This window comes from Cyprinodon tularosa, unplaced genomic scaffold (assembly GCF_016077235.1).
Source record: "Cyprinodon tularosa strain WSP-4 unplaced genomic scaffold, ASM1607723v1 ctg42, whole genome shotgun sequence".
NCBI classification, from domain to species: domain Eukaryota; kingdom Metazoa; phylum Chordata; class Actinopteri; order Cyprinodontiformes; family Cyprinodontidae; genus Cyprinodon; species Cyprinodon tularosa.
This window is the reverse complement of record NW_024039141.1, coordinates 556,199-581,543: the sequence shown is the minus strand read 5'-3', so window position 1 is coordinate 581,543 and position 25,345 is coordinate 556,199. Positions and strand designations below refer to the sequence as shown.

Sequence of the window (25,345 nt, the reverse complement as noted above, 5' to 3'; positions counted from 1 at the left end):
AGCTGCTGGAAATGTGTCCCCGGCGAAGTGAAAAAGCCGCCCTTAAAGGGACACTATGCAACATTTTGCAGTTAATTAATGTGTTCCATAACGTTTTGGATGATTAAATGAGTCATTTCAGGTTGAAAAAGGGTATTCTCGGCCGCCCTGGTGGTCTGTGGGGGAAATACTGCACTTGCAACTGCAGGAGCACCGACCCGCACCCACAGGCTCAGAAGTCTCGTGAGAGTCAGTCTTGCTTTACGGCGAGAACTGCTACACGCCCCCAGTTAAAAGCATTCTCGTTGCTAGCACAGTGGCGATCTTTGTGCAGTTATGCTACGTTCACGCAGCAAAAGCAGCAAAATCGCGTCTGCTGCTTCCTTTTTGCTGCTTGTACCAGTTAGTTCTGACGCGTGGCTGAAGCAGCTTTGCTGCTCCGGCTGTGTCTGAGGCGCGTTGGGCGGAGCTTCACTATCCTTTCTCTGCCTTGCAGCTATATTTGCTGTGATCAGTGGGAATAAAGTAGTTTTAATATGTGTTTAAGTAAGAAAATACACCTGAAAACGTAATCAGTGCAGTCAGTTCATTCAGATTATTATCCTGCCTTCAATATTTTTTCTGTCGGAGCCGCTCAGACCCCCACATACCAGCGGGGCGCCAACAGTATGGATCCCTTCATCAGCAGCGGTTCATCGCGGCAGCTGGTAGGTGTTTTTCATCTAAATAATCCAAACTGCATATTCTGCCGGCAGATTTCTGCATTTTAAGTTAATTTAGGCGTTAATAAACTGTTTAAGAGGAGAGATCATCAGCGCTGTGTCTCTCTCCCTGCGTTAAACGCACCCGACGCGCTGCTTCAGCTGCTCAGACGTGCTGCGCCTGGTGCTCAAAACGCGCCGCGGGACCTTTTGCTGCGCCTTGACGCGCGTCAACCATTGACTTTGCATGTAAACTCGCTGCTTCTGTCGCGCCAGCTACGTCCAGTGTGAACGCAGCGTTAGTCATTCGCTGCTAAGCTCAAAACAACCGCGCCTGGCTTGACGGAGAAACCAGGAGAACAGCTGTGCATATTTACGACAGTGCACTTTTACTTTCGCCCTCTGGAGGGAGCCTCACTGGAAAATCAACACCGGTTGCATAGTGTACCTTTAAAGCTAAATAAAGCTACAAATTGTCTACTTTCACCCATTTATGCTTTTAACATGAAGTCTGAGAGAGAGAAAAATGCTAGAAAAGGGCGAATTTAATTTAGTACTGACAGGAAACCTAATGACCTGTCAGGGCAAAGAAATGAAAGCCTTTGATCAAACAGCACAGATAAGCGCAAAAATTGAAGGAAACTAGTTAAAAGAACTACGATAAATGAAATGAATTCACAAATGACTTCAATGATCTAATAACTTTCCCACCCATTTTTGGCCTTGTTTGACATTACAAACACAAACTGCATTTTTTAAATTGAACGTGACAGACTAAAAAAGTAAAAAAAAAAAAAAAAAAAAAAAAAAGAAAGAAAGAAAGAAACAATCCCCTGGACTTTGTTTCTAAGTTTGAAGACGTTTCCAGACATCCCAAGTTCCAAAAACTAATTTCAGGGAGATGCTTACCCCCCCTCGCCATGTTGTCGTCATTCCTCGCCATGGCCGGTTCTAGACAGGGGCCAACAGGGGCCAGTGCCCCTGTAGACCATATCCTGGCCCCTGTTATGGCCCCTCTACTGAAGACATAATACTTAAAGACATTCTAATGATGATATGTGCTGCAACAGACATGGTTACTGATAGGTCCTGTGGATGTGTTTTTTTTTCTTTACAAATTCTGATTTACTAATTATTTAAAAACAATAAGGTGATAGCTTCAGTGGTATTGAGATAGGATCCCAGTTTTAATATGTTAAATGTTTTTTTTTCCCACAATAAATAAAAAAAATTTTTTTTCTTGAGTTCCAATTCAAATTTTATAGAAAAGTGTAGTTTTAACTACTATATATAAAGTCAAAAATATGCAAAATTCCTAAATTAAAAATGTATATTGACCTCATAAGAAATATTATTTTTATCCAACCTAATTGAAAAAGAAATTTCACTTCATGCAGCTCTCTTAATATATTTGAATCCCTTGCCCTGTTTTTTATTTCATGCTTTTCTGTGCCCCTATGAAAACACGCTGCCCCCCTCCTGGCCCCCTGGTACATTTGGTCTAGATCCGCCACTGTTCCTCACCTTCACTAGACGTGGATATACTTTAGTATATTCTGCTGTAAAATTAGTCCTATATTTTCACTTTTTGCTTGAGGATACCTCTGCCATTTCACAGGATGCACAGCTTTGAGTGGTAACTAGGTGACTGCCAGAGAGTAACCCACAGAAACTTATCGGACTGATCCAATCAGCTCTCTGATCAACCAGTCGCCTGGATTGCTGGTTGAACAGAGCAACGCTTTGGATAGATACGCTGCACAGGTTTCACCAGCAACCTCCTCCCCACACCGCTCTCTCTTGTTGTTCCTGCGCAATCGCAGTAGTTCTAATCCGCACAAGGTGCACAAATTATTATATTGCCTGATCGCTCTCACTCGCATAAAAAAAAAAACACCACCTTGCAGAGTCTAAAATCCGGTATAATTTATGCGACTCGCCGGCATCAGTGAACAACTATCTATATCAGGGAGACTCCCAGAACTTCCGGGAGACTTGGGATGTCTGTTTCGCTTCCCATCCAGGAAGCTTTTTGCATTAAAATCAATCCATTTTAAATGGAAAAAACTTCCTGGATGGGAAACGAAACGTCTTCAAACTTGGAAAACAAAGTCCAGTGAATTGTTTTTTTTTTTACTTTTTTGGAATGACTATGACCTGGATGACTGAGAATCTTCACCAGTATACGTAACAGACCAAAACACAGCAGTGTATAAAAGTTAAACAGTAGAAAGGTCTTTATTGAGGAAGTTTTTTGCACACATAAGGCATTTGTCTTCTTCTGGTTCAGTAAATATGTAAAGCCTTAAACGAAATAAACATGGATACAATAGTACTGTAGACAGGTGTGTAAGTAGAGTGTTTACAATTTCTTTATTCATTCATAAATGAAGGTAATGGGAGGTTGTGATGGTGCAACAAGCTTAATTATTTCCCAGTAGAGTAACTTACTACTGTAATGTGTTCACCCAGGGAGTGCCTGGGGGAAGGAACTGCTCTTGTGGTGGCTGGCATTGGGAAGTTGTTTTTTTTTAAAGTGACAGATGCAACTAGAAACTAAAAAGGTTGCACTTTTTCTTCGTCTTATAGCTAAAATTTTGTCAGAGAGACTGGAGAGCATCTATTGATTCAAATTCTTTGGTCTCACTTCTGTTTTCAGCTGGACTAACATTGGTATGCGTGGTATGAACTCATGATGCCTGAAATATATAAACTGACAGTTATTGTACTGCTAAAAGTCTGAAGAGAGAATATACACAAGAATATGCACTTGTGGTATAAGGATACTATATCTATAACATGTTTAACAGCTTTTAGTTTACTTATTTAATCTGCACTACTTTAATGAGTAGGAGCATGATGAGGAAGGGAACAGGTTAAGAGCTCTTTAGTAAACCTTAGGCCTTGATTATTAAATTAAACCTAAACTGGATCAAATAACATATTGGTTGATTTCAACCTACTTGTAAAGATAACTGGATATATTCAAGTGTAAGAATAAAAGTGGCTAAATTTAAATGCACACTTAACTTTATAATTTTTAATCTGTAAAAAAATGTTAAAAACCATACATTTTCATAATTTTATATGTCACCCATGTACCATTTTACTACTAAAATACATTTAAGTTTAAGGTTGTAATGTGACAGAATGTAGAAACGCTGTATGATGTGAAGATAGGGTATGATCCACATTTATTCTGACATTTTCAACATGGTCAGTCTTATACCAAAAACAGTAATCCCCCCCCAATGTAGCATAATTAGCTTTTACTGTGACTAACTGTATGTGCTCTCTTTCACCCTTTCTGACATTAAATATGGTCTCAGAACTCATCTTTCTTTCCTAGACAGCAACACTTATGGTGTTAGTCTTCTCTTACCTTCTCTATGAGAAAAAGTATTTCTGCATCAGTGTTTCTCTTCCTTTGGTGTGTCTGCTTGTCTACCTGAGCTCCAGTCGGCCTCGGTAGAAGGACACTCACACTGAGCCTGTTTCTGCAGGGGGTTTTACCCTGTTAAGATGTTTGTTTGTTTTTCTCTCCTCTGTCACTGCCTGCTTGCTCCATGTGAGGGATTGCTGCAAAATTAATGACTCGATGCAAATATCTGGTTTTCCTATAAATAAATAAGGGGACTGCTGTCCATCATTTACGTTTTCAAAGACTCTTAGTGCTGCCAGTCACTGCTGTGTTTCGTGAAGCTCTAACTAGGGGTTAAAAATGAAATTTTTATAACACCATTGCATTTTAAAGTATGTTATTTATTATTATATCCATCTTACTTTAAACCCACTGGCTACTTTTTATTATGTCAAATAATATATTAAAATAAAAAGCAAAAATATCTGATATACTTGAGAAAACCACCAAAATACTTGACTGCTATCAAATATTTACATGTTTAACACTGAACAGACCAATAAATCAATGCAAATAGACATAAAAAAGTTGTGTAATCCTTCCCTCCTTATTTTGCTCTCTGGCCATCAGTTCTGATCTTCCACATCACATATTTGAGGTTGGTTGGGATCGTTTTTCAGGAGCCAGTCAGAAAGCCAAATCTATTGAGAAGAGCAAAGATGCACAAGCTTACAACCACGTCGTTCTCGCGTATGACGCTTTGAACACCATCAATACTTACACAGGGTTTGGAAGGCTTTTCCTTACAGAGCTCAGTGAGTCCTCGCTGGAGAACTGGAATCACGTTCCTGCTCAGATACTCCTCCGTTTCCTCTATGGTTGGAAGGGGCTCATTTACAGCTGCAGTGAGAAATTGCACTGGGTTCAGCACTTCAAACTGTGAGCGACGAGAATTTTGACGGAGCAAACTACATACTGTTTGGAAACATGAATTGAATCTCCCTCACTGCTGTGAGAAATGAGTCGCTGCCGTGAAGAGCATTCTGAAGGTCAGAAGTCCCATATTTTGCTCTAAGGCTAAAACATTGGAGATAGATAGGTAAAAATAGATCAAATATTAGATTCAATGAGGGTCAACAGGCATTTTACTAGAACCAGGACAGTTTCGGTACACTGATTTCAGTCAAACTGGTTTACTTTCAGGAGTGTGTGGCCAAATCACCATCTCTATGAAGTTTGTAAGTAGAAAGATACGACTCCTTGAGTGATAAGACAAGAAAAGGGACAGTGGTAGTCTTAGTTAAGGATGGTTGCTAATAAAGTGCTAATTTCAACATGCTAAGACTTTTTTAATCTCTACAAGCTCTTGAATATAATTAGCCTAAAAGTCCTCCCAAAGTTACATCCATGGTTTCAAAAAAATTCTACTGCATTTTTTCCTTCCACTCAACTTTTGATTAATATGCTTGGATGCAGGATGAGTAATAGTCAAGCCTCTTCCATAAGTATGAAGGGCGAGTCATGACAGAGCATTTTTTGTTTCAAAGGTTTTTTTAATCATTTATTATTTACCTTATCAAGGCTGCAATTTAAAAAAGGAAATTGTCTAGAGAGCTGTTCTAAACGAAATTTATTTTTGTTTAAACTTGTGTATATAAAATGACCAAATAAATCTGTCTAAGTCTCATTGGTAATCATCAAATTTTTTCTGTAATGATGAAATTCACTGAATCAACCAAAAAATTTTATTAACCCAGTTTTCTTTAAACATGTAAAATGCACAAAGACTTGCATTTCAGACTGACCATTCCGGATGAGTTTGTCTGGCTTTGGAGATGTTGTCAGGCCCCATTATGGACTTCCAGTGAGCAACAGCGTTGTCCCGAGCCAGTATCATGGCAACAATGGGGCCAGAGCTCATGAAGGCCGTCAGACTGGGGAAGAAGAAGGTTCCGTACTGGTGTGCATAAAACTCACTGCATTGCTCAGGACTCAGCTGCAGCCTCTTCTTCTACAAAAGGAATAATTCATTATTGTGAGACGATCCAGATGGGTTAAATGACTTTTAGAAAGACAAGGTTTTTCACATGGGTACCTCAGAGCTGATACTTCAGTTTGTTTGTTTTTTGTTGTTATTCTGATTTAATTTACTTTTTATGTCTGACTTAAAAAAAATGTTTAGCCTGACATAAATTTTGATCAGCGTAAACTGTGCATTATATCAGTATTTTACATCTTGAAGATTAAAGGATCCTGTATGCATTCTGATGGATTTTAATATCCCAATAACACAAAGTTCTATTTCATAAAGATCTATAAATATGAAATTATGATTTTCTTACAGTGAGGTAATTATCCGGGAAATTTTGTTTGTCAAAAATAGGCCTTTAAAGCACAACCCTGAATCCATCCATCCATCCATCCATCCATCCATCCATCCATCCATCCATCCATCCATCCATCCATCCATCCATCATGTGTGCACCAGGGTATTTCCCCAAGACAAGCCTAGAAATCCTATAAATTGTTTATAGATATGTTTTTGCATGTAAGGACTGAACAATACCCTTTTTATGTTTTTTTGTCGTTGTTGCAAGAACATGTATCCAAATTTTATACAGCCTAGATACAATGACTAATTCTATAACGTTTATATTGTACATAAATTATAATTTTGCTCTAGGTCAGACGTGCTTACTACTGCCCTCTAGTGGACAAAAGGTTCAACGATCAATGCTCCATAAACGTTAGAAATTCAATTATCTTCAATACTGAATCTCAATCACAAATAAAACAATTAATGTTTTATTTTGCGATACATTATAGTGTAAACAAACCTTAGTGTTTCAATGTTCTACCAACCTGCAGAATAATGAATCCTGATCTCAGAATAACGTCTTCGATCTCCTCTGATTTCTGAACAGCGTCAGGTTTGATGATAGCCAGCGTTCTTTCAACGTAAATACGTTGCTCTGAAGTTTGGTCCATTTCCCTCTGCTACCTGGCGCTAAAGTGTGACAACTTTAGCTAAATCCAAACACAAAATACACGTTTAGTGCGTAGATCCACTCCTAGGTTGATTGCAAGTGAATCGATACTATTATTTAAATAGTTATAGATGAAGCAGACAGAGGGGGAAAAAAACGCATCCGCACACGAACCTTGGTTGCTATGATACCAGATAACTACGGCGACTTGCGAAGGACAATTTGTAACTTTTTTGTTTGTCCTGCAAACCAGTACAAATGCACAATATTTAAAATAGTGAATTACATCACAGTGGTCTCGGTCACCATTGTTTTAGCGTGTCTCTGTGACCCTTATATATTCCATACAATATTTGTAATATGGGATCAGCTTTTGTTACAAAAAATAAAAACGTAACTATGAAGACCTTATATGTGTATATATATGTATGCATGTGTACATATATATGTGTAGAAATGTATTTGCATAGATATATATGAATATGTTATGAATATAAATTAAAAGGTTAAATCTAAACATTGTGACCTTCAATATTTTATAAGCCCATGCAAAATGTCAACCTTTTAAGATCTGTGTATGGACACACTAGGTACAGACTATTTGAGAAAGTATTAAAGAGATAAAATTAAGAAGAAAAAAGAAAAAAAGAAAGTCCTAGGAAAAAAAAAAAAAGACAAAAGTGGTAGTGATGGAAAAACGTCATATAATTAAGGGTACATTTCCAGGACAGTCACCATTTGCAGAACTATTTCAGTTCTGGAGTAATAGGGCCAGGTTATCTTAATTATCTTTATTCTTTACAAGAATAAACTCGGGAGAATGAAGCCAAAGAGATAAAAATAAATTCATATTACAAAAATAAAGTATACAGGTCCTTCTCAAAATATTAACAGTGCCACAGGTTGATTGCCTCCATGCCACGCCGCATTGAAGCAGTCATTTCTGCAAAAGGATTCCTGACCAAGTTTTGTTTGCATAACTGTGCATAATTATTTGAAGGTTGACTTTTTTGTATTAAGAACACTTTTCTTTTATTGGTCGGATGAAATATGCTAATTTTGTGAGATAGGAGTTTTGGGTTTTCATGAGCTGAATTCCAAAATCCTCCATGTTAAGACAATAAAAGACCTGAAATATTTCAGTTAGTGTGCAATGAATCTAAAATAAATGAATGTTCATGTTTTATTGTTACATTATGGAAAATAATGAACTTTATCACAATATGCTAATATTTTGCAAAGGACCTATATTCTGAGATTAAAGTCCCTCTGATAATGTTTAGCTGAGTCTGACAGCGTATTTGCCAAATTCAACATGGCAGACACACTTACTCATTCACAGCATAGGCAGACTCCGCCCAATGAGTGGTATACACATTAAATGTTGAAGTCTTAAAGTAAAACTTAACTTAAATTTAACACCAATCCAAGTGCCTTCGGTCCAACTCTCGATTTGTGTTAACACTATATAGTGTTTATCTTACTCCAGTTGCAATAACACTAAGAATCAATTTACTTTGACACGTTTAACACAATGTACCGGTATATTATCTCTATGGGTGTAACACTAGTACCCTCCCTCACACATTTCAGTACAGAGTTCTGAAAGGGGTAAGGAGCAATTATGGGAATTTAAAGTAACCCCAAGTGAAATAATGTAGTGAATCAGGTTATGATTTACAACTCAATGTTAGATTCTCTTCAAAACTGCACTTCATTTCTTGGCCTATTTTTAAAGTCACTTTAAAAGCTGAATCTTTGGTTCAAAATGCTGGAATTTTCTCATTTTGTCTATAAAGACAACATTGATGCCTCAAGAGGTCAGCTAAAATGCATCCAACCAAACACCAATTTTTTTACGATTTTGACAAATTTTCTACTTTATGTTTATCGGGTATAAAAGTTTCAGACACAGGAGTCAATTACTTCTTTTATCTCTTTATTGAAAACAGAACTGCTTATGCATCTGCAATGGTGACTTCAACCTCTACGCCTGGTTCGATGCTGATGGAGGTGATCTGCTTGACAATTTCAGACGGACTGTGCAGGTCTATCAGGCGCTTGTGGATCCTCATCTGGAAGCGATCCCAGGTTTTGGACCCCTCACCGCAGGGAGTCTTCCTGGTGGTGATGCGCAGAGTCTAGAGGTGGACCAAAGGTGCAAATGAGCTTTCAGATATAAACCAAAAGGAATTTCAGAGTTTCTATGAATCTGTCAAAAACTAGAGAAGGAGAAGCATATTTAAAAGAAAAGTCTGTACCTTGGTTGGCATGCGGACTGGTCCTTTCACCTTCAGGCTCTTCTCCTTGGCACCACGGATCAAATCAGCACAGACTAAAAAAAATAAACCCAAAATGATTTAACATCCAAAGTACAACTAATACATTGTGTTAACTTCATCCCACAGCTCAGAATAGCGTATTTGGTCACCACAGTTAATAACTGATAAAAATGTTTATCCTCATTGCTTCAGTTTCTTTCAAACACCCCATTGGGAGATCGGTTACCTTTCTCCAGGGATTTGACGTTGCGGCTGGTGAGGGTGATACGGATGCGATGGATAGCAACCTCGGTCTCCGCAGGTGCCTTGCCAGAGTCCTTAAAGGCCTGCAGTAGAAGAGAACCCAAACATCTTCATTCGCAGAAGCAGCTGCTCTAATGCAACCTTAAATGTTCAGATTGCATCTTTATTAATATGTGCACATGATTAATTATACTAAGGTAACCAAATAAAGTATACATCTCTATTTTCACAGTTGCTCTCAAAACGAAGATGCATCAAACTAGTTGCTATGAGGTCGATAACTTGCTTAAAATCTCATCTCAACTTGAAGTAAACACAAACTTGCCACATCTAAAACAATCTCACCTGTGTTCACTGAGACTTAAAAGATTGGATCATATCAGAGCTATTCAACGGGTTTAACAAACTATAAGATTACTTGTTTTTTAAGATTACATATTTTTGTAATTTTTCAGCAAGAATTCTAATCATTAGATAGTGAATAAATGCATAACCCATTTAATCTTGAAAATGTTTTTTAATGTCAGTGTAAACTCTTGGTTTAAATGTTAGGATTGGCTAAATAGAGCCAAAATTATAATGCTGGCGAAGATTCTGAGTCATCCAGGTCATAGTCATTCTAAAAAAGTTAACCATCCCCTTTTTTCCCCCACGATAAAGACGTTTCGCTTCCATCCAGAAAGCTTTGAGTTCAAAATGCCTGGAGTGGATCTCCAGGCTTCATAGGATTGCTCAACAAAACTTTGTCATGGCTTAGAACAGAGGTCTTTCCAGGCCAAGGACCCCCAAACTGATTGTGAGATGGAGCAGGGACCCCCTAATTTCATATATATCGATGAAATTGTCTTATATCAAACTTGTCCTATAGTCACTCTATTACAGATGGAGTAATGTGACAAATGTTATTTCGCCCTGGGATTATTAAAGTATTTCTTATTCTGATTCCTGGTTGATGGGACAGGTGTGAATGAAACAGTGCCCAGCTTGAAAGAGCTCCTGTGTGCATTGATGACAGAAAGACATCTTCTGCCTACTTTATCTGTTTACTACAGTGTGTTGAATTCATGTTAATGTGTATTTGAAGTCAATTTAAATAGTGAAAAGATTTGCAGGGGGGAATATAAATAAAAGGTCTAATCAAGCAAAACTTTCACGACCCCCATGCAGTACCTCTATGGCCCCCCTAGGGGTCGCGGACCCCCTGCTTAGAAAACATGCAAACTTATCAGTAGCAGGTCCACCACTTGTATTTAGGAAGTTATTAGGGTCGTTATTGGCCCGGTTTACCTTAAGCATCGGAGCGACGTTTCACATTTTTCAGAGCGACATTTTGACCACCTACGGTGGCCGGAGTGACTCAAAACTTCACTCCGATAAGCACTTGTGCGGTGTTTTGCATTTACTGGAAACATCGCAAAACATCGCCCTGGGTAAGCCAGGCCAACATCGACCGTAACGACTCCCCACTGCAAGGAATGGACCTGCTTCGGTTTTTTGTTTTAAAGTACAGTCGGCGGGAGGTCCAACTCTAATTCCTGCTGAAGACTTTTTCAAAAGTAAGCAGCAAATAAAACTATAGCAATTTCAAACTCAATTTATACGTTATAAATCAATATAATGAAATAAAATGTACCATTTTTGTGATTCCCGACCGACTTATTCGGAAGAAATTTCAGCGAACAGCGGTGAGTCAGGAAGAGTTCCTACCGGCGTGGTTAGCTCTACAGGAAAAAGGACGAGGCTCGGCCTCCTGCCTTTTTATCATCTCCTCATCCGGGTCACTGCCGCTGCTTATTCTTCTTCTTCTTCTTTGGTTGCGTCGCTTGTTTAACACCGAACAGCGACATCTCGTGGCCTTCTTATGGTTTGCCTGTTCAACTAAATGTCGAACAAATCCTTGAATTATACTCTATGTATATAAGACATAAGAAGTCTCAATATAATAAAGTAAATTCGTAACTTTTCAAAGTGATGTTTTGCATCTTTATTCAGCTTTGTTATAGATCGCAGTTTCCTCATCAGTACCCACAGAGAGCAGTAAAGAAAGAAAACATACACAATGAGACATCAAAATAATTTTTCACAGAAAAAGTAAATTGGGCTTGGTTTTATTAAAGGAGGAAACAATTTAGAGCACCTTAAAGATATCAGGTAAAGTGTATAAACAGCACCAGAAGGTCATTTATCAGCATAGGTGGAGTGTAAATTTAAAAGCATATTGGCTGTGCAACTTTATCTTTTTAAAACTCTACTCTCACCAGATTTGCATCTCATTTTGTTGATTCAGGAATTTCCAAACGTTCATTCGAGCTTATTTATACAGCGCCAATTCACATTTTATTTTAAAGCACGGTCCGATTACAACCAATGTTACAAATATTTAGTTTATTCACTCATTTAAAAAAAATCCTTGCGTTGTTTGAATCAGTGGAGGGAATGTTATATTAATGTTTTGAGTTATTTATTCGTCCAAATGTATTTCTACAGTTAAGAAAATTATACAATAAAAGAAAATCTTGAAAGTTTGAGCCCATGTTATGTTGTTCTAATGTTTACCACTAGTACAGAAACATATTTGTGTATCCCATTGGAGTCACCAAAATCAAACTGTCAGCTTTTAAGGTAAACATTTCCTTTTTTATCAGTTAGCCAGTAGGTTTCCTTCTGGAGTAAATCAACACGATCATTTTTTATATTTTATGTTATAATTAACATAACTGACAGTAAGTGAAAGCTGTATGAGGCCTTTAAATAAAGTTGAACAGGGAGAATGGTAATCATTAGATGGTCAGTATATGTATGATATTCTATTTAATAGTGAAAACGCTTGTGTCTTTTTATGTCAGCGTATAGTTTTTAAATGTTGGGATTGACTAAATAGAGCAAAAATTATAACAATGATGAAGATTCTCAGTCATCCAGGTCATAGTCATTCCAAAATAAGTTAAAAACAAAACCACTGAACTATTTTCCCCCCCAAGTTTGAAGACGTTTTCCTTCCATCCAGAAAGCTTCTCTATTCAAAATGTCTTGAGTAGTTTAGATCTCCAGGCTTTATAGAATAGCCCAACAAAAGCCTAACATCATTATATTAGTTGACGTCTTAATGTCATGTGTTTTTCAGCAGAGCACAGGCACAGAAGCAGGGGCAGCTTCAGATTTAAAGATAAAAAAGATTTACTCTGATATGAAACATGCAATAAAACCTCAGAAATATTTGACAAGAAAAAATATTTTATATTTAAAATGTACTTTTGTCTTTTGTAAATCAGCAAGACTCAGAAATAGCTGTAGAAGCCAAATCAGTTGCAGAGCCACCCTGGCAATTGGAGACAAATTTAAGAAACCTACAAATTCAAAGCACAAACATATTGTAAAAATCAAAGATTTGTTAATCAACCTTCATAATTCAGACTGTCAAAGATATGTGACAAAACTCTAAATTAGCTTTGCTTCTTGAGAAGGGGGATACTAATGATACAGATGAAATGGAAGCCATCCATCTATTGGGGAATCATAATTTAGTCTTTGTTTTAGTACCTTTCAGTTTTTCATACCACAATGGATGGATGGTTTTCCTATTTGAAATTGTATATACCGGTATGCAGGGATGCCCAATATATTGCAGTTGAAATCAACATCTGCTGTTACAATTAGTTTTTTCAAATATAGATTTTATTGTTCCTAATGATTTAGAGCACTTTGAGACACTAAACATATCTGTAATTGTAAATAGAGTATTTTGCAACTGTTGCATTCTCAACAATAGTAAAGCATTATATAGACTTATGGCATTAATATTAATGTTTGTCATTTCTAGCACAATATCAAAACCTAAGGGAAGCAGTCCGTACATGCAGCAGCCACCCTCATAGATTGTCCCCACCAACTTTACACCCTTACCTTTTAACCCTGAAAAGAGAAAGTAGGTGGTACCTACAATAGCAGTCTCACGGATCCAATAAGGCTACTGCACATTTTAATTACAATATGTGGTATACATAATCATGTTTCCCAATTTCTCCACACAAATGTGCAATATCAATTTGATCGTATCAATACTGCAAGAACGCATGAATACCAAAGATACAGTAGCTTTTACTTTCGAAGCATGTCCAGCTGATTTCCCAATTCACAAACATGAATAAACAGTTTATCCATAGGTTCAAAAGTGGGTGAAGTATCCCAAAATTGTGTAACTACCAGATCATATTTTAACTCCAGTAAAAAGTAGCCTTTAAATAAATTACTAACTGAAAATTATTTGGTACAAAGGCTACTCAACTGCTAAGTAGTTGATCTACCGTACTTACTACCTATGACCATAACCAATTAGACATTTAATAAAATGAATCATGAAGTGGTTAGGAGCTTCTGGTTTTTAAAAGATGAAACATAATTACACTAAAGAATATAAGCAATGAACATTCAAAATACACTTGAGATCAAGTTACAGTTTACTGTATTTTAACTCAAACGTTAACCAATCAGCATTCAATACATAAAAAAGAAAGTTTGCCTTTTCATTAAGGTTACTGGATATAGCCAGAAATGAACTTTAATGGTGAAATTTTTACTCGAGTACAATGCTGTAAAACTAGTCCCAGAAGTATGTCATCTTCAAGTTACTAAATGTCACTGAATACAGGTTGCCAGTTCTTACCCACCTCTGTATAGGTCCAGGTCCTTTAAAGGTTTAGATAAATCAAAGTAGCCAGATGGGAATTGTTCCACATTGGGTAGATGTAATTCAGTCATCTTTTGTTTTGCTCTATACTGCAGCTAATTTGCTCAGTTTACCTTGTAAATATGCCATTTCTCATGATTACAAAGGAAAGGCCAGCAACAGTGCTTGCTTAAGACAGAGGACCTTTGTTGTAGGCACCTTCTCACCTTCCATAATTTCAAGCATGAAAAAAGTATTAAAAAGTCACCAGCTCTAGAATTTAGGCAAAATGGTTAGGAAGGGCCATCCTATAATGCTAGATCTCCCCAACTGTGCCGCCCCTTTATGTTTCCACTGAAATATATGAAAAAAATATTTTTAAAAACTTGAGACCCAGACTTGCAAATTTTCTTAAACAGTCTTTATTCAAAGTTTCTTCTCCAAGGGGTTCCTATCGTGTTCCAATAGTAACCTGCCACACTCTGATAAGGTTGTCAGTGTAGCCAGCAAACAGGGTCTGTGAAGAAATAGGAGGATAAGAAGTTAAAACTACATCCTGCTCCGTTTAACCGTTAGCAAACACATTTAAGGTTCTTCCCCTGGTGCCCCTCATATTTGCAGGACTGTCAGCAGTTAAAGTCAGAATTAAAAGTGAATGGGTATAATCATCAGGGACCAACAAGTCATTAAGACACCCCCCTTTAAAGAGCCAAGCATCAAATACCTGTCCATCAGCAGACCAAGCCAAGGAGGTGCACTGTGGGGGTTCAGCCTTGCTGTTTGTGCTGATCACTTCCTGTCTCAGCTCATCCACAATGATCTTACCCTCCAGATCCTGCAAGGTGGAAATGGTGACCACAAGATAAATATTTTCATTAATGGGAGCGCACAACTTAAAAGAATAAATAAAGCTGGAAGATCAAAAGCTCAGAAACAGCCTCTGGTATCATCATAAAAATACAGCTAGCATGTGTAGGTTTCATCACCGCCAAACTTAACCAGGAAATATTCATCATGAAGACATACCCAGATCTTGATGCTGGGCCCAGTGGCTGCACAGAGCCAGTAACGGTTAGGGCTGAAGCACAGGGCATTGATGATGTCACCGCTATCCAGGGTGTAGAGGTGTTTGCCTTCATTCAGGTCCCACAGCATGGCCTGGCCATCCTGAGCAGGAAAACACAAAACTTCAGTGACATGAATCCCAGCTGCTTTTCATCTCCATCACTACAAGCAATCGCTCAGAAACAGCCTCATTAATATCATCATATAAAAACAGATGCATTTTTTTAGTTTTCCATCACAGCAAAACCTTGAAGCTAATCCCATTTTTCACAACCCAAATGGGGAAAGTGGGATGTTTTTCTGCGAGGACACAAATCAGTAATGATTACCTTTCCACCAGAAGCACACAGGGAGCCGTCAGGAGAGACTGTCACTGTGTTCAGGTAGCCGGTGTGGCCAATGTGGTTGGTCTTCAGCTTGCAGTTGGCCAGGTTCCACACCTAGAAGGCAGAGGATGATCATCACATTTACAATGGCAAAAAATAATAAAAAATAATCAAATGGAGTCAAGATCTGTGCTCTCATTAAATTAATTATCTCCTCACAGAGTATTTTGGATAATACATGCAAACATTGTAAAATCATGGAGCAAATAGGTGAAAAAGAGGATAAAAAAAAAATACAGGAACGAACCTTGACCATCTTGTCCCAGCCACAGGAGACAATAATTGGGTTGCTGCTATTGGGGGAGAAGCGAACACAAGACACCCATTCAGTGTGGCCTTCATCCTGCAAAACAACCCCAACGATAACAGATCAACTTGAGTTCTTTGGGCAGTTGGTCACTTAATACAGCAAACATTTAGTCTCCATTTGCAAATAAGATGGCATTTGACAGCTGTAGGGTGCAACAATTCAAACACATCTACCAGGCTGCTACCTCTGCTCGTCGCTCACCTGAATGGTGTACTTGCAGACTCCCAGGGTGTTCCACAGCTTGATGGTCTTGTCCCGAGAGCCAGACACAATCTGGCGGTTGTCGGCAGAGAAAGCCACGCTCAAAACATCCTTGTTGTGTCCAACAAACTGGCGGGTGGTGGCACCACTGGAGAAAAACAAAATAACAGTTAAACAATCCGTCACATTCAGTTACAATAAAGAAATTGTTTATGAGTCACCCATATTAAACACAGAGTCCTATTTTGAAAGGCTACATATTTTCTATCTTCCAATTTCCTATTTTTTGTTTTGTTTTACATATTCAAGTTAAAAGCTTCTCACAAAATTCAAAAGTATTAAAGTATGACCATAACTACTAAGTTCCCTCAATTTTCCCAATGCTGGAGAAAAAAAAGGCACTTCACATTTTAAATAAATTTGTTTAGCTCATTATTTGACAACATTTCAATACCTGAAACCAAAAAAGCACTAGAGGACTGAACAGATTTGACCACTACAACAATATTACCCGAGAAAACACACGAGTTTCTGAAATCCTTAACTTTTCAAGTTCAACCTCCTTATTGCTGCAATTCAAGCTAATGCTAGGATGGAGATCAGTTTTCAAATTACATTTCTTATAATTGTGGGTGTCAAAACAAAAGCATACACCCAACTTAGACATTTGCATTTTCACTAGTGTGCATTCATGCCATCACCTTAGATTGATACATGTGTCTAATCAATCAAGGGGCTGCAAGTTTAAAGCCATTCATAATTCCTACATTGAAACACAGACAGGGATGTCATGCGTGTTTTAGACTGGTTTCTGCTCCCACGTCTTCTGCAGGAACCAGGGGAAATATCTATCTATGATGGTTACTTACGTGGTAAGGTCCCACAGGCGGAGAGTCCCATCCCAGGCTCCAGAGAGAGCAAACTGGCCATCTGAGGAGATGACAACATCACTCACAAAGTGAGAGTGGCCCCTCAGGGAGCGCTGGGGGATGCCATAGTTGGTCTCATCACGGGTCAGCTTCCACATGATGATGGACTTGTCTGGGAGAAAACACAAAACACGGAAACATTAATTCATGGGGAGGCATGTCATTATCACCCAAACACACAAGGCTAGCTAGCATGGCTGGTTTGATCTGATCAGGGCTTCATCAATACATGTGGAAACATTACATTTTATTCAACATCAATGTTTTTCTTTGATGCATAAAGGCAACGTTAGTCTTTTCAAAACGTTTCAGGTCAAAGCTCTAAAATTGATGACGCCACATAGCATAAGCTAGCTAACCTAACTGAATTTTCCCCATTTCGTTTGTGAATGCTAAAAGTTAACAAAGACTAAATATAAAGGACACGTTTTACTGTGTAACGGTCACAGCTGACTATCGCCAACTTAATTCTGTTTATTTTAACTGATAGTTAGAAGAGTGGTTAGCTGCGCTATGCTAGCTGTAGCCATGTTGGCGGAGCCGGCGGGGGAAGCCTCACCTCGGGACGCCGACAGAATCATGTCGGGGTACTGGGGCGTAGTGGCGATCTGGGTGACCCATCCACTGTGGCCCTTAAGGGTCCCCCTCACTGTCATCTGCTCGGTCATTTTGGCGAGGTTTGGTGGTGCCTATCACAAGGATGGATTCGGATTCTTGAGAGGTCCGGGGAAACCTAAGTCCTCATCGCATCTAGGCACGGAGGAAAAGGAAGAACGTACCCGGATGCAAACCCTTTGAGAGGGGTGAAAGCTCCGCAAAGGATTCTGGGATATGCTGTCTTTTATCGCTCCACACATTTTGGTGGCAAATATCTAAATTCAATTCAATTCGGTTTATTTATATAGCACCAATTCACAACACCTGTCATCTCAAGGCAGTTTAAGGTATTTTAAAACAGTAAGACAACAGGACTTGTATCAAACTGTTTTTTTCTTTTTCTTCATTCATAAAAACCCCCAAACGTTATTTCATATTACCTATCTAGAACATTTTAGCTCTTGTAATAATTGCAGATTCAACGAAAATAAATGTAGAAATGGCATTAGATGTGAAACACTGTGTGCTAGATCAGGTTGATATTGAAATGTGCTGCTGCCATCAACACGTTTGTTTATAGATGTTGGAGATTGGCTTGTTTTTCCAGTGTAGTCCTGTTTCTCTGACTGTGACTGGCTGGATGTGCTCTCTTCATCCTCTGACATGGGAGCTGGCTCAGAGCTTGTGTGTTTCCTGGACCAGGCCATCTTTTACAGCTGCTTTTTGTATCTCAGCTTCTGTCTCCTTGAACCCCAGTCGGCCTCGGCAGATGGCCGCTCTCACTGAGCCTGGTTCTGCTGGAGGTTTCTTCCTGCTAAAAGGGAGTTTTTCCTCTCCACTGCATGCTTAGTGTGAGGGATTGCTGAAGAGTCAATGAGTCGATGCAATCAACTGGTTTTTCTTAGATAGAAAACTTTGAATCAATTTGACTATATGATCTGGTGAACTGTAAAGTGCCTTGAGACGACATGCTGTGAATTGGTGCTATAGAAATAAACTGAATTGAATTGAAATAAAAGAGTACAAAATTATCCTGTTTATTTGCCTTAGTTCTTTATTTGACTCCTTTTAGTCTTACATCTGGTTCCTCAATAGTTGCAGGCTACTAAAATTGATTTTCCCTCAGCTTTTCTTTACCTTTTACCATTAGTCCTCTATCTGTTACAGTCTTCTGGTATGCTTTTCCCTTAGTCTTTTTTATTTTGTTAAAATGTAGAAAAAAAACATACATTACTGCTTTGTAATTTACACACTTAAAAACAAACAGCAGCATTCTGTTAACCAACTCCAGTCCACGAGAGCCACTGTCCTGCATTTGCATCTCTGTGTCTCATTTTACATCTCTGCTCTGATATAATTTAAGTGAAAAAATGTTAAATATATATCAACATTTGAATAATCTCAAGAGCCCAGAGAATGGGATTAAAAATTATTTAGTTTCAGCCAGTAAAATCTGAAGCCATTTTGAACAGTCTAGGTCAGAATAGTAGCTTTTGTGCATTAATAACTATATTTAAGTCAGTGTCAGTGCATTATGTAACACTACACTTGTCCTTATGTGATTTAAGCAATTTTAATTTGAGGGTAATATGAACATGTGCTTATATATTCCTTTTCAAAAAAAGAATTCATATTAGAATGTGTTCAATATTTTAAGTATTTTTTTTCTGTTTTTAAATCTAGTTGCATGTGAAAAAGTAATGTATTGTCAATGTGGTGTAAAATATTCCTATATACCAGATAACTAACACTAACTGCACAGTGGTGCATTTTGTTGCCCTGTTGCCGTGCAGCAATAAGGTCCTGGGTTTGATTCCTGGTCTAGGATCTTTCTGCCTGGAGATTGCATTTTCACACTCTGCACATTGTCCCTTGTTTTGGTACAATGGCTCCCTACCACAGTCCAAAAACATGACTGCTAGGTTGATTCATGTCTCTAGATTACCTCTTAGGTGTGTGTGTGTGTGTGTTGTATACCTGTGTTTTAGATATGGACTAAAAGCCATTAAAATAAGGAGTTTTAGCCCTTTGGTTGTTTGTATGTAGGAACAAATACAAACACTTTAAAATTTGCAGAGCCCTAAATGGTGTTTGATGATGTAAGGAAATTACTATCTTAATGTTTTGGACAGAGTGGATAATGTAACAAACAACTACACAGTTAAAAAAAATGGTCCCAGATCTACTGTGACTATACAGAGCAAGAAGGCAAAAGAGTTTTCTGATAAAATGACAACTGGATAATTTCTGTACGAAATAAGCTTTTGTAGTAAGTATGTATAAAAAATGAGAGTTGTGTAGAAGCACTGATGATGATTGACCCGCCCACAGGATGGCATTACTGACCAGTTAAAGTGGATCAAAGACAGATCCACCGACCCTTGCATCATCTGTTAACAAAAGGCATCTTGAAGATCAACAGATTTGCCAAACAGGTCGAGTATACAGTTGTGGAGAAGTTAAAAGGATGATTAGGAAATAAAACAGCATCAAAAGCCTCTCAGCACCAAACAAAACATATCTGAAAAAAAGAAGTATGGTAAAATTATAAATGCAAAAAGACATGGCTGTCAACCTCAACTTAAAGACCGGCCAATGAGAGCATGTTCAGATAAAAAGCCAAGAGGCTCACAGTGGCTCTGGAGGAGCTGCAGAGAGCCAAACTTCAGGTGGGATAACCTACCAACAGAAAACTGGCTAATCTTCTGGATGACAATGACGGGGGATGAAGGAGTTTGCCCTGCAATAAGAGGGTTGTCGGTTCAAGCCCCAGCTCTGGTTTTCAGTGTCATTGTGTCCTCACGCGAGACACTTCACCTGCATTGCCTACTAATGGAGGTCGGCCCAAGTGTATGGCATCCTTGCCTCTGTCAGTGAGCCCCTGGGCAGCTGTGGCTACAATGTAGTTTGCCACCATCAGTGAATGGGTGAATGACTGAATGTAATGGAAAGCGCTTTGGTCAAGTCCTCTGACTTGAAAAAAAAAGCGCTATATAAGTACAGGCCATTTACCATTTAATGGTGTACACTTCAAACCTCTCTATTATGAAAGAGTGGGAAGAAGGTCAATGTAAAGAAAAAGGCCATTATATCTAGAGTTTGTCACAAGCTATTTAGAGGACTCCACAAACTTTTGTAAAAAGATACTCTTGTCAAATTAAACAGTGAATATTTTACAGACCTAAATACTAGTGTTGAAAACGACCGCTTCTAACACTACAAAACTGGAACTTTGTTGATGGCAGCATCGTGCTTTGGAAATGCTTTTGTTTGTAATGGAGATGGAATTTGGTCGGATGGAGGCAGGGAAATCTCAGAAGAACCCTGGTTTAAGGTCTGTGTTAGGTTTATTCAATGATGATTATAAAATTAATTTATGCTTATGAAACATTTGTGCAAGGGGATGCTCCACTGTGTCTTGTGATTCAGTCAGGAGACCATCTTGCCTTGTCATTCTGGTGGAGCATCCTGTCTTTATGAACTGATCAATTGTTCTGTCAGAACAAATACTGTTTTGTAACCATGTGTTATGTTCTGTTAATAAAAGACGGCTGCAGGAGAGGATTAGGAGAAAGAAAGCTTAAAGTTGGGTTGGGCTTTTTCTTTCCACTCCTGCAGAAGTTGCTTGAATCTCTTTCTCTTTTACAAACCTACATTTTCTGAACCTAACAGCCTGTACCAGATTTATTTACACAGACTCCAAATAAATATGGACCGAATGCAAATGCACTCCAAACAGTTCCCATTTTTATTGTCTAAATGATTTGAAAAGCACATATCATTTTTATTCCATTTCACAATTATGTCTTGCTTTGTGTTTGTCTTATCACATAAAATCACATTAAAATACAAAGAAGTTGCTGGTTATGTGACACAATGAAAAGAAAAAAGCTAGTCAGAAGTTATGGCTATTTTTGCTATGTGCTGCTGAGCAATGCTGATTGATGCCTAATAATCAGCAAATACTGATGATTATAGTATAGTAGATACTATATTACTATAGTATATTTAAAAATGATCTCACTTGTAAATTCAGTTTAATAAAAGTTTAAAGTTATTAAGTTAAGTTTGCATATCCGTTTGATCAATAAAGAGAACTGCATATAAGTGAGAATAATAATGAAAAAACCTCATAACACTTGAAAGTTTCTTTCTGTCTACATGTTGGTTTGGCAAGAACAGATGGAATATTTTGTAAGCAGATACACAACCAGAGAAAAAAAATGTCACAAAGTCATTCTAACAATGTAGAGTTAGGTTGAGTAAGATGTAAAACTTTAATCACAATTCAACTCCATTATAACAAGCAAATAGTTTGAACAGAATCTGTAAAAGCATTAAACATAAAGCAGATAATTACCAGCTTATATTGGCATAACTCGATGAGTTGTTCTGATTAAAGTACTTGAATACAGAAACCTTCTTCTCTTAATTGAATATTTTTAAGATCTGATCCTGTTTAAACTAAGATGTATAAACCTTAAAACTCTCGGTCCAGAAATCAAATAGATTTATATGAATAAAGACAAAAATTGTACAAGAAATCTGGGTATTTTGAACTTAAGCACTGAGGATCATATCTACAAACATTTTCTAACTTTCACTCAACACACATTTCAAAAGGAGTTTCTTAAAATATGTAGACTATCTCACTTTAAAGAAATAAAAGCAAACAAATGAGATAGTTTGTTTTGTTTGTAAATATGTTTACAATTAATCTAATCCAGTTTATTGTTCTTGAAGGATTTTTTCAGTCACACTTATTCGTTCACATCCTTCAGTTATAGCCTTAGTTTTCTGACATTACAAAATAACGCTGATGTCAGGACTTTATATCATTGATGGAGAATGTCTTATGACCCATAAGCTACGTTTGACATAAATCTAACATTAACTATACTTTTTACCAACAGTGAATTTTTTTTTCTGTAGCATCATACCAAATGTCAAATTATTTTAGCAATTTTTTTTTATTTTTGTAGTTTCTTTACTTATAAATGTGTTTTTAAGGTGAATTCTGAAAGGGAAAAAAACAATACATCAAAAATAAAAATACTCTTTAAAAAAATACAGTCTAATTACTTTACAGTACAGAGAGAAAACATTTTAACAGGGCTATGTATAGTCTTTAGATCCACTGCAGATGGTGCTCAAATCTTCTCAATTCTAAATAAACCCGTAGAAATCCAAAAACTGCAGTAACGTTTAAGGAGAAAACATTTTTTAATTAAAAGAAAATACTGCATGTAGGAAGGTAAAACATAAAAGGACACATCAATTTACTTAAAGGTTCCCCAATGCATCTGTGTTTACTGTATCCATCCTCCCTCGGTTTCCAAATATGTTCATATATTTAATAGTGTATAAGTACAAGGCAGAACAAGCAGTAGAAATAGGCTTTTAAAAGACTGCAGATGTGTGCGTTTAAATTGCAATGTAAGTAATTAAGCACCAATGAATGTTTCCATCTGAGAGAGCTGCTGGCAGTATCATGTCAAAGACAGCTTTTGTAGTAACTTTAAAAATCCATACAGCAAAAACAAACAAAAAAACACATCCAGAACATATATATCTGAGAGAAAATAAAAGCTGTGACCAATGAAAAGTTATTGCATATATAATTGGTTCAAATGACATTATTAAGTATAATTGTTCTTAAATTCAGAGTTAATTTTGATTCACAAATATATAGACACACTCACACACACATTTAAGTCAGCAGCATGAAACTTCTACTGTTGTCCAAAATACTGTAAGCAGCAATCCATCCCGCCTTCCTTCGCAGCTGAAGTCCTATAAGTTGAAGTGCATCAGCTGAGGGCGATTCTTTGCCATGGCAACACTGACCGATCCAAAATACTGCAAACGGTTCCTTCAAATTTTACTCAGCAATCAAGGCAGTATACACAGGAATGCAAACTGTAACTGAAGAAACGAAAAAACAATATGCAAAACCAATACAACACACGTAAGCTTTACAATAGTTGACTTAATGATATTTCTGTAGGTCTGAAGTCTTTTATGTGTAATGAAAGACAGTTAACTGGGGAAAAAAATTGAAAAAAATAATATTTGGGGTTTGATCAAATGTCCCACAAGCTGTCAGGGTGCTAAACATCATGGCCATGCATTAATATTTTACAACAATCTTCGACAACAAAGTATCTGCACAGTAATTTCCTTCCTTATGTGCCAGAGACGTCAATGACTCCCAGAAAACTTCAGCTGGTTATCCAGCTGCAGCGCAACATCATCAGCAACAGGTTTCCTTCCCATCACAGGTGAATGTGGAAAATCAGAGTTCTGTCGCCCCCTCCTGGAGAGTCTCTGTAACGCAAGATCTGAGTGTGACGCAAACACATCAGATAAGAAGCTGTGCTTCATAAAAAGCCCCTTTTAAATAAAAACAAACACTCTCTGCCAATTTATATATCCCCTCTCTGCCGGGATCCGTTCCTTTCAGGGCTGAGAGAGACGCTTGCGTTTGATTTTCTGCCTCGCCATTTCCTCCTTGTAGAAAAAGAAAACAGAGAGAAAGAGGACAAGAGAGCGCTGACACCACAATCCTCCATCTTTATAAAAAAAAAAAATCCCACCCTCTTGAACATCCATCCATCGGTGAGATCTGGATGAGAACACACACCATCATACAGCCCCTCTGTGGTTGTGGTTACAGCATGTCAATCACACTTTGTTAGTGAGGCACTCTTCTACTCCAACACTGACATTTGGACTGTCCTTCAAGCTTAAAGTCCCACTGCCAGTTCATTGCTGCTTTCACACTTCATCATGAAAAAAAAAACCTTTCCTCATTCTTTATCTTTCAATATATTATATAAAAGGATTTTATTTTAAAAAAAGGTAAAAAAAGAGGTTGTTGGGGTAGTATACAGCTGCAAAATATACCATATCAATATGTACAGGTCCCATGCTGCTGGTTAGTCATCACTGCAAAAAAAAAAAAAAGGCAAAACTGATTAGTTTTAAAGTGTCCTACTAAAGGAAGGCAAAAATACATGCTTTATCATTAAAAACTCAAAACCACGCTTTGATATACTCACAAAGTGTGTCTGCATTAAATCAGAGTCAGTATGTGTATAATCAGTTAAAAGGGCATCTTTGTATACTTTGACTCTTCCTTATTTCCAAACTACAGTTTTAATGAGCTCAGGGACTACTGACTAAGAACAAGAATCGAAGCTTAAACACTCACCTTATGCCAACAGCCTGGTATTGGAAGCCCATCATGTCCCTGCAGGTGAAAACAGAGGTGGAGGGTTGGTGCTTGGATCTATTTCTCTGACCAGCAAATATGTCATAATAATGATGTCTGATGACTTTTAACTGAAGTATTAACCTCTCAGTATCTGGTTTTAATATTTTTTTCTCCATGATCTGAAAGCTAACCATGCCTTACCCTTATTAGCAACTCTCAATATGCCAGAACATATAGGGAAAACAACTTAGTATTTGATCAAAATGGTTATTTCTGTATAAGAGTAATTTCGTATACCTGTAGCAACTTGTTGAAAGAGACTTTGAAAATATTTTTTTGCTATTGCAATACTATAATCTCAGACTTAAACATATAAAATACACCAGACTTTAAATCTGATAAAAACGATTGCCTTAAAACAA

The 25,345-nt window shown here is 37.6% G+C and overlaps 4 protein-coding genes and 1 non-coding gene across 16 annotated transcripts in view; all 5 read right to left on the bottom strand.

Moving 5' to 3' along the window:
- Window positions 1-4,023: 4,023 nt before the first annotated feature.
- Window positions 4,024-7,232, bottom strand: nme5 (NME/NM23 family member 5). The gene is made up of 5 exons (XM_038299093.1): window positions 6,904-7,232; window positions 5,847-6,052; window positions 5,018-5,118; window positions 4,823-4,941; window positions 4,024-4,742 (listed from the first exon to the last, which is right to left on the bottom strand). Exons 1-5 carry the CDS (start codon window positions 7,027-7,029, stop codon window positions 4,668-4,670), a joined length of 627 nt encoding a protein of 208 aa, XP_038155021.1. The 5' UTR covers window positions 7,030-7,232; the 3' UTR covers window positions 4,024-4,667.
- A 1,722-nt stretch (window positions 7,233-8,954) lies between these two features.
- LOC119792437 (40S ribosomal protein S20) lies at window positions 8,955-11,344 on the bottom strand. Its single transcript, XM_038299057.1, has 4 exons — window positions 11,187-11,344; window positions 9,537-9,636; window positions 9,290-9,363; window positions 8,955-9,169 (listed from the first exon to the last, which is right to left on the bottom strand). The coding sequence occupies exons 1-4, from the start codon at window positions 11,187-11,189 to the stop codon at window positions 8,987-8,989; spliced, it is 360 nt and encodes a 119-aa protein (XP_038154985.1). The 5' UTR covers window positions 11,190-11,344; the 3' UTR covers window positions 8,955-8,986.
- LOC119792538 lies at window positions 9,431-9,499 on the bottom strand. The gene has a single exon (XR_005281996.1). It is a non-coding gene; the product is annotated as a small nucleolar RNA U54 (small nucleolar RNA).
- Window positions 11,345-14,625: 3,281 nt separating the features above from the next.
- On the bottom strand, window positions 14,626-17,889 carry rack1 (receptor for activated C kinase 1). The gene is made up of 8 exons (XM_038299181.1): window positions 17,670-17,889; window positions 17,051-17,222; window positions 16,182-16,329; window positions 15,918-16,013; window positions 15,614-15,724; window positions 15,246-15,386; window positions 14,944-15,054; window positions 14,626-14,736 (listed from the first exon to the last, which is right to left on the bottom strand). Exons 1-8 carry the CDS (start codon window positions 17,776-17,778, stop codon window positions 14,671-14,673), a joined length of 954 nt encoding a protein of 317 aa, XP_038155109.1. The 5' UTR covers window positions 17,779-17,889; the 3' UTR covers window positions 14,626-14,670.
- A 5,025-nt stretch (window positions 17,890-22,914) lies between these two features.
- Window positions 22,915-25,345, bottom strand: part of LOC119792461 (collagen alpha-1(XXIII) chain) — a 196,655-nt gene continuing 194,224 nt past the window's right edge. For 6 of the 12 annotated variants that reach the window (XM_038299081.1, XM_038299089.1, XM_038299085.1 and 3 more), the window contains 3 exons: window positions 24,921-24,959; window positions 24,769-24,777; window positions 22,915-24,217 (listed from right to left, as the gene is read on the bottom strand). In XM_038299081.1, the coding sequence (XP_038155009.1) occupies window positions 24,167-24,217; window positions 24,769-24,777; window positions 24,921-24,959 (99 nt within the window). In that variant the 3' untranslated portion in view covers window positions 22,915-24,166. Of the gene's footprint in view, window positions 24,656-24,768; window positions 24,778-24,920; window positions 24,960-25,345 lie in introns of all 12 variants that reach the window. The other 6 variants (XM_038299088.1, XM_038299092.1, XM_038299087.1 and 3 more) reach the window with 3 other exon arrangements.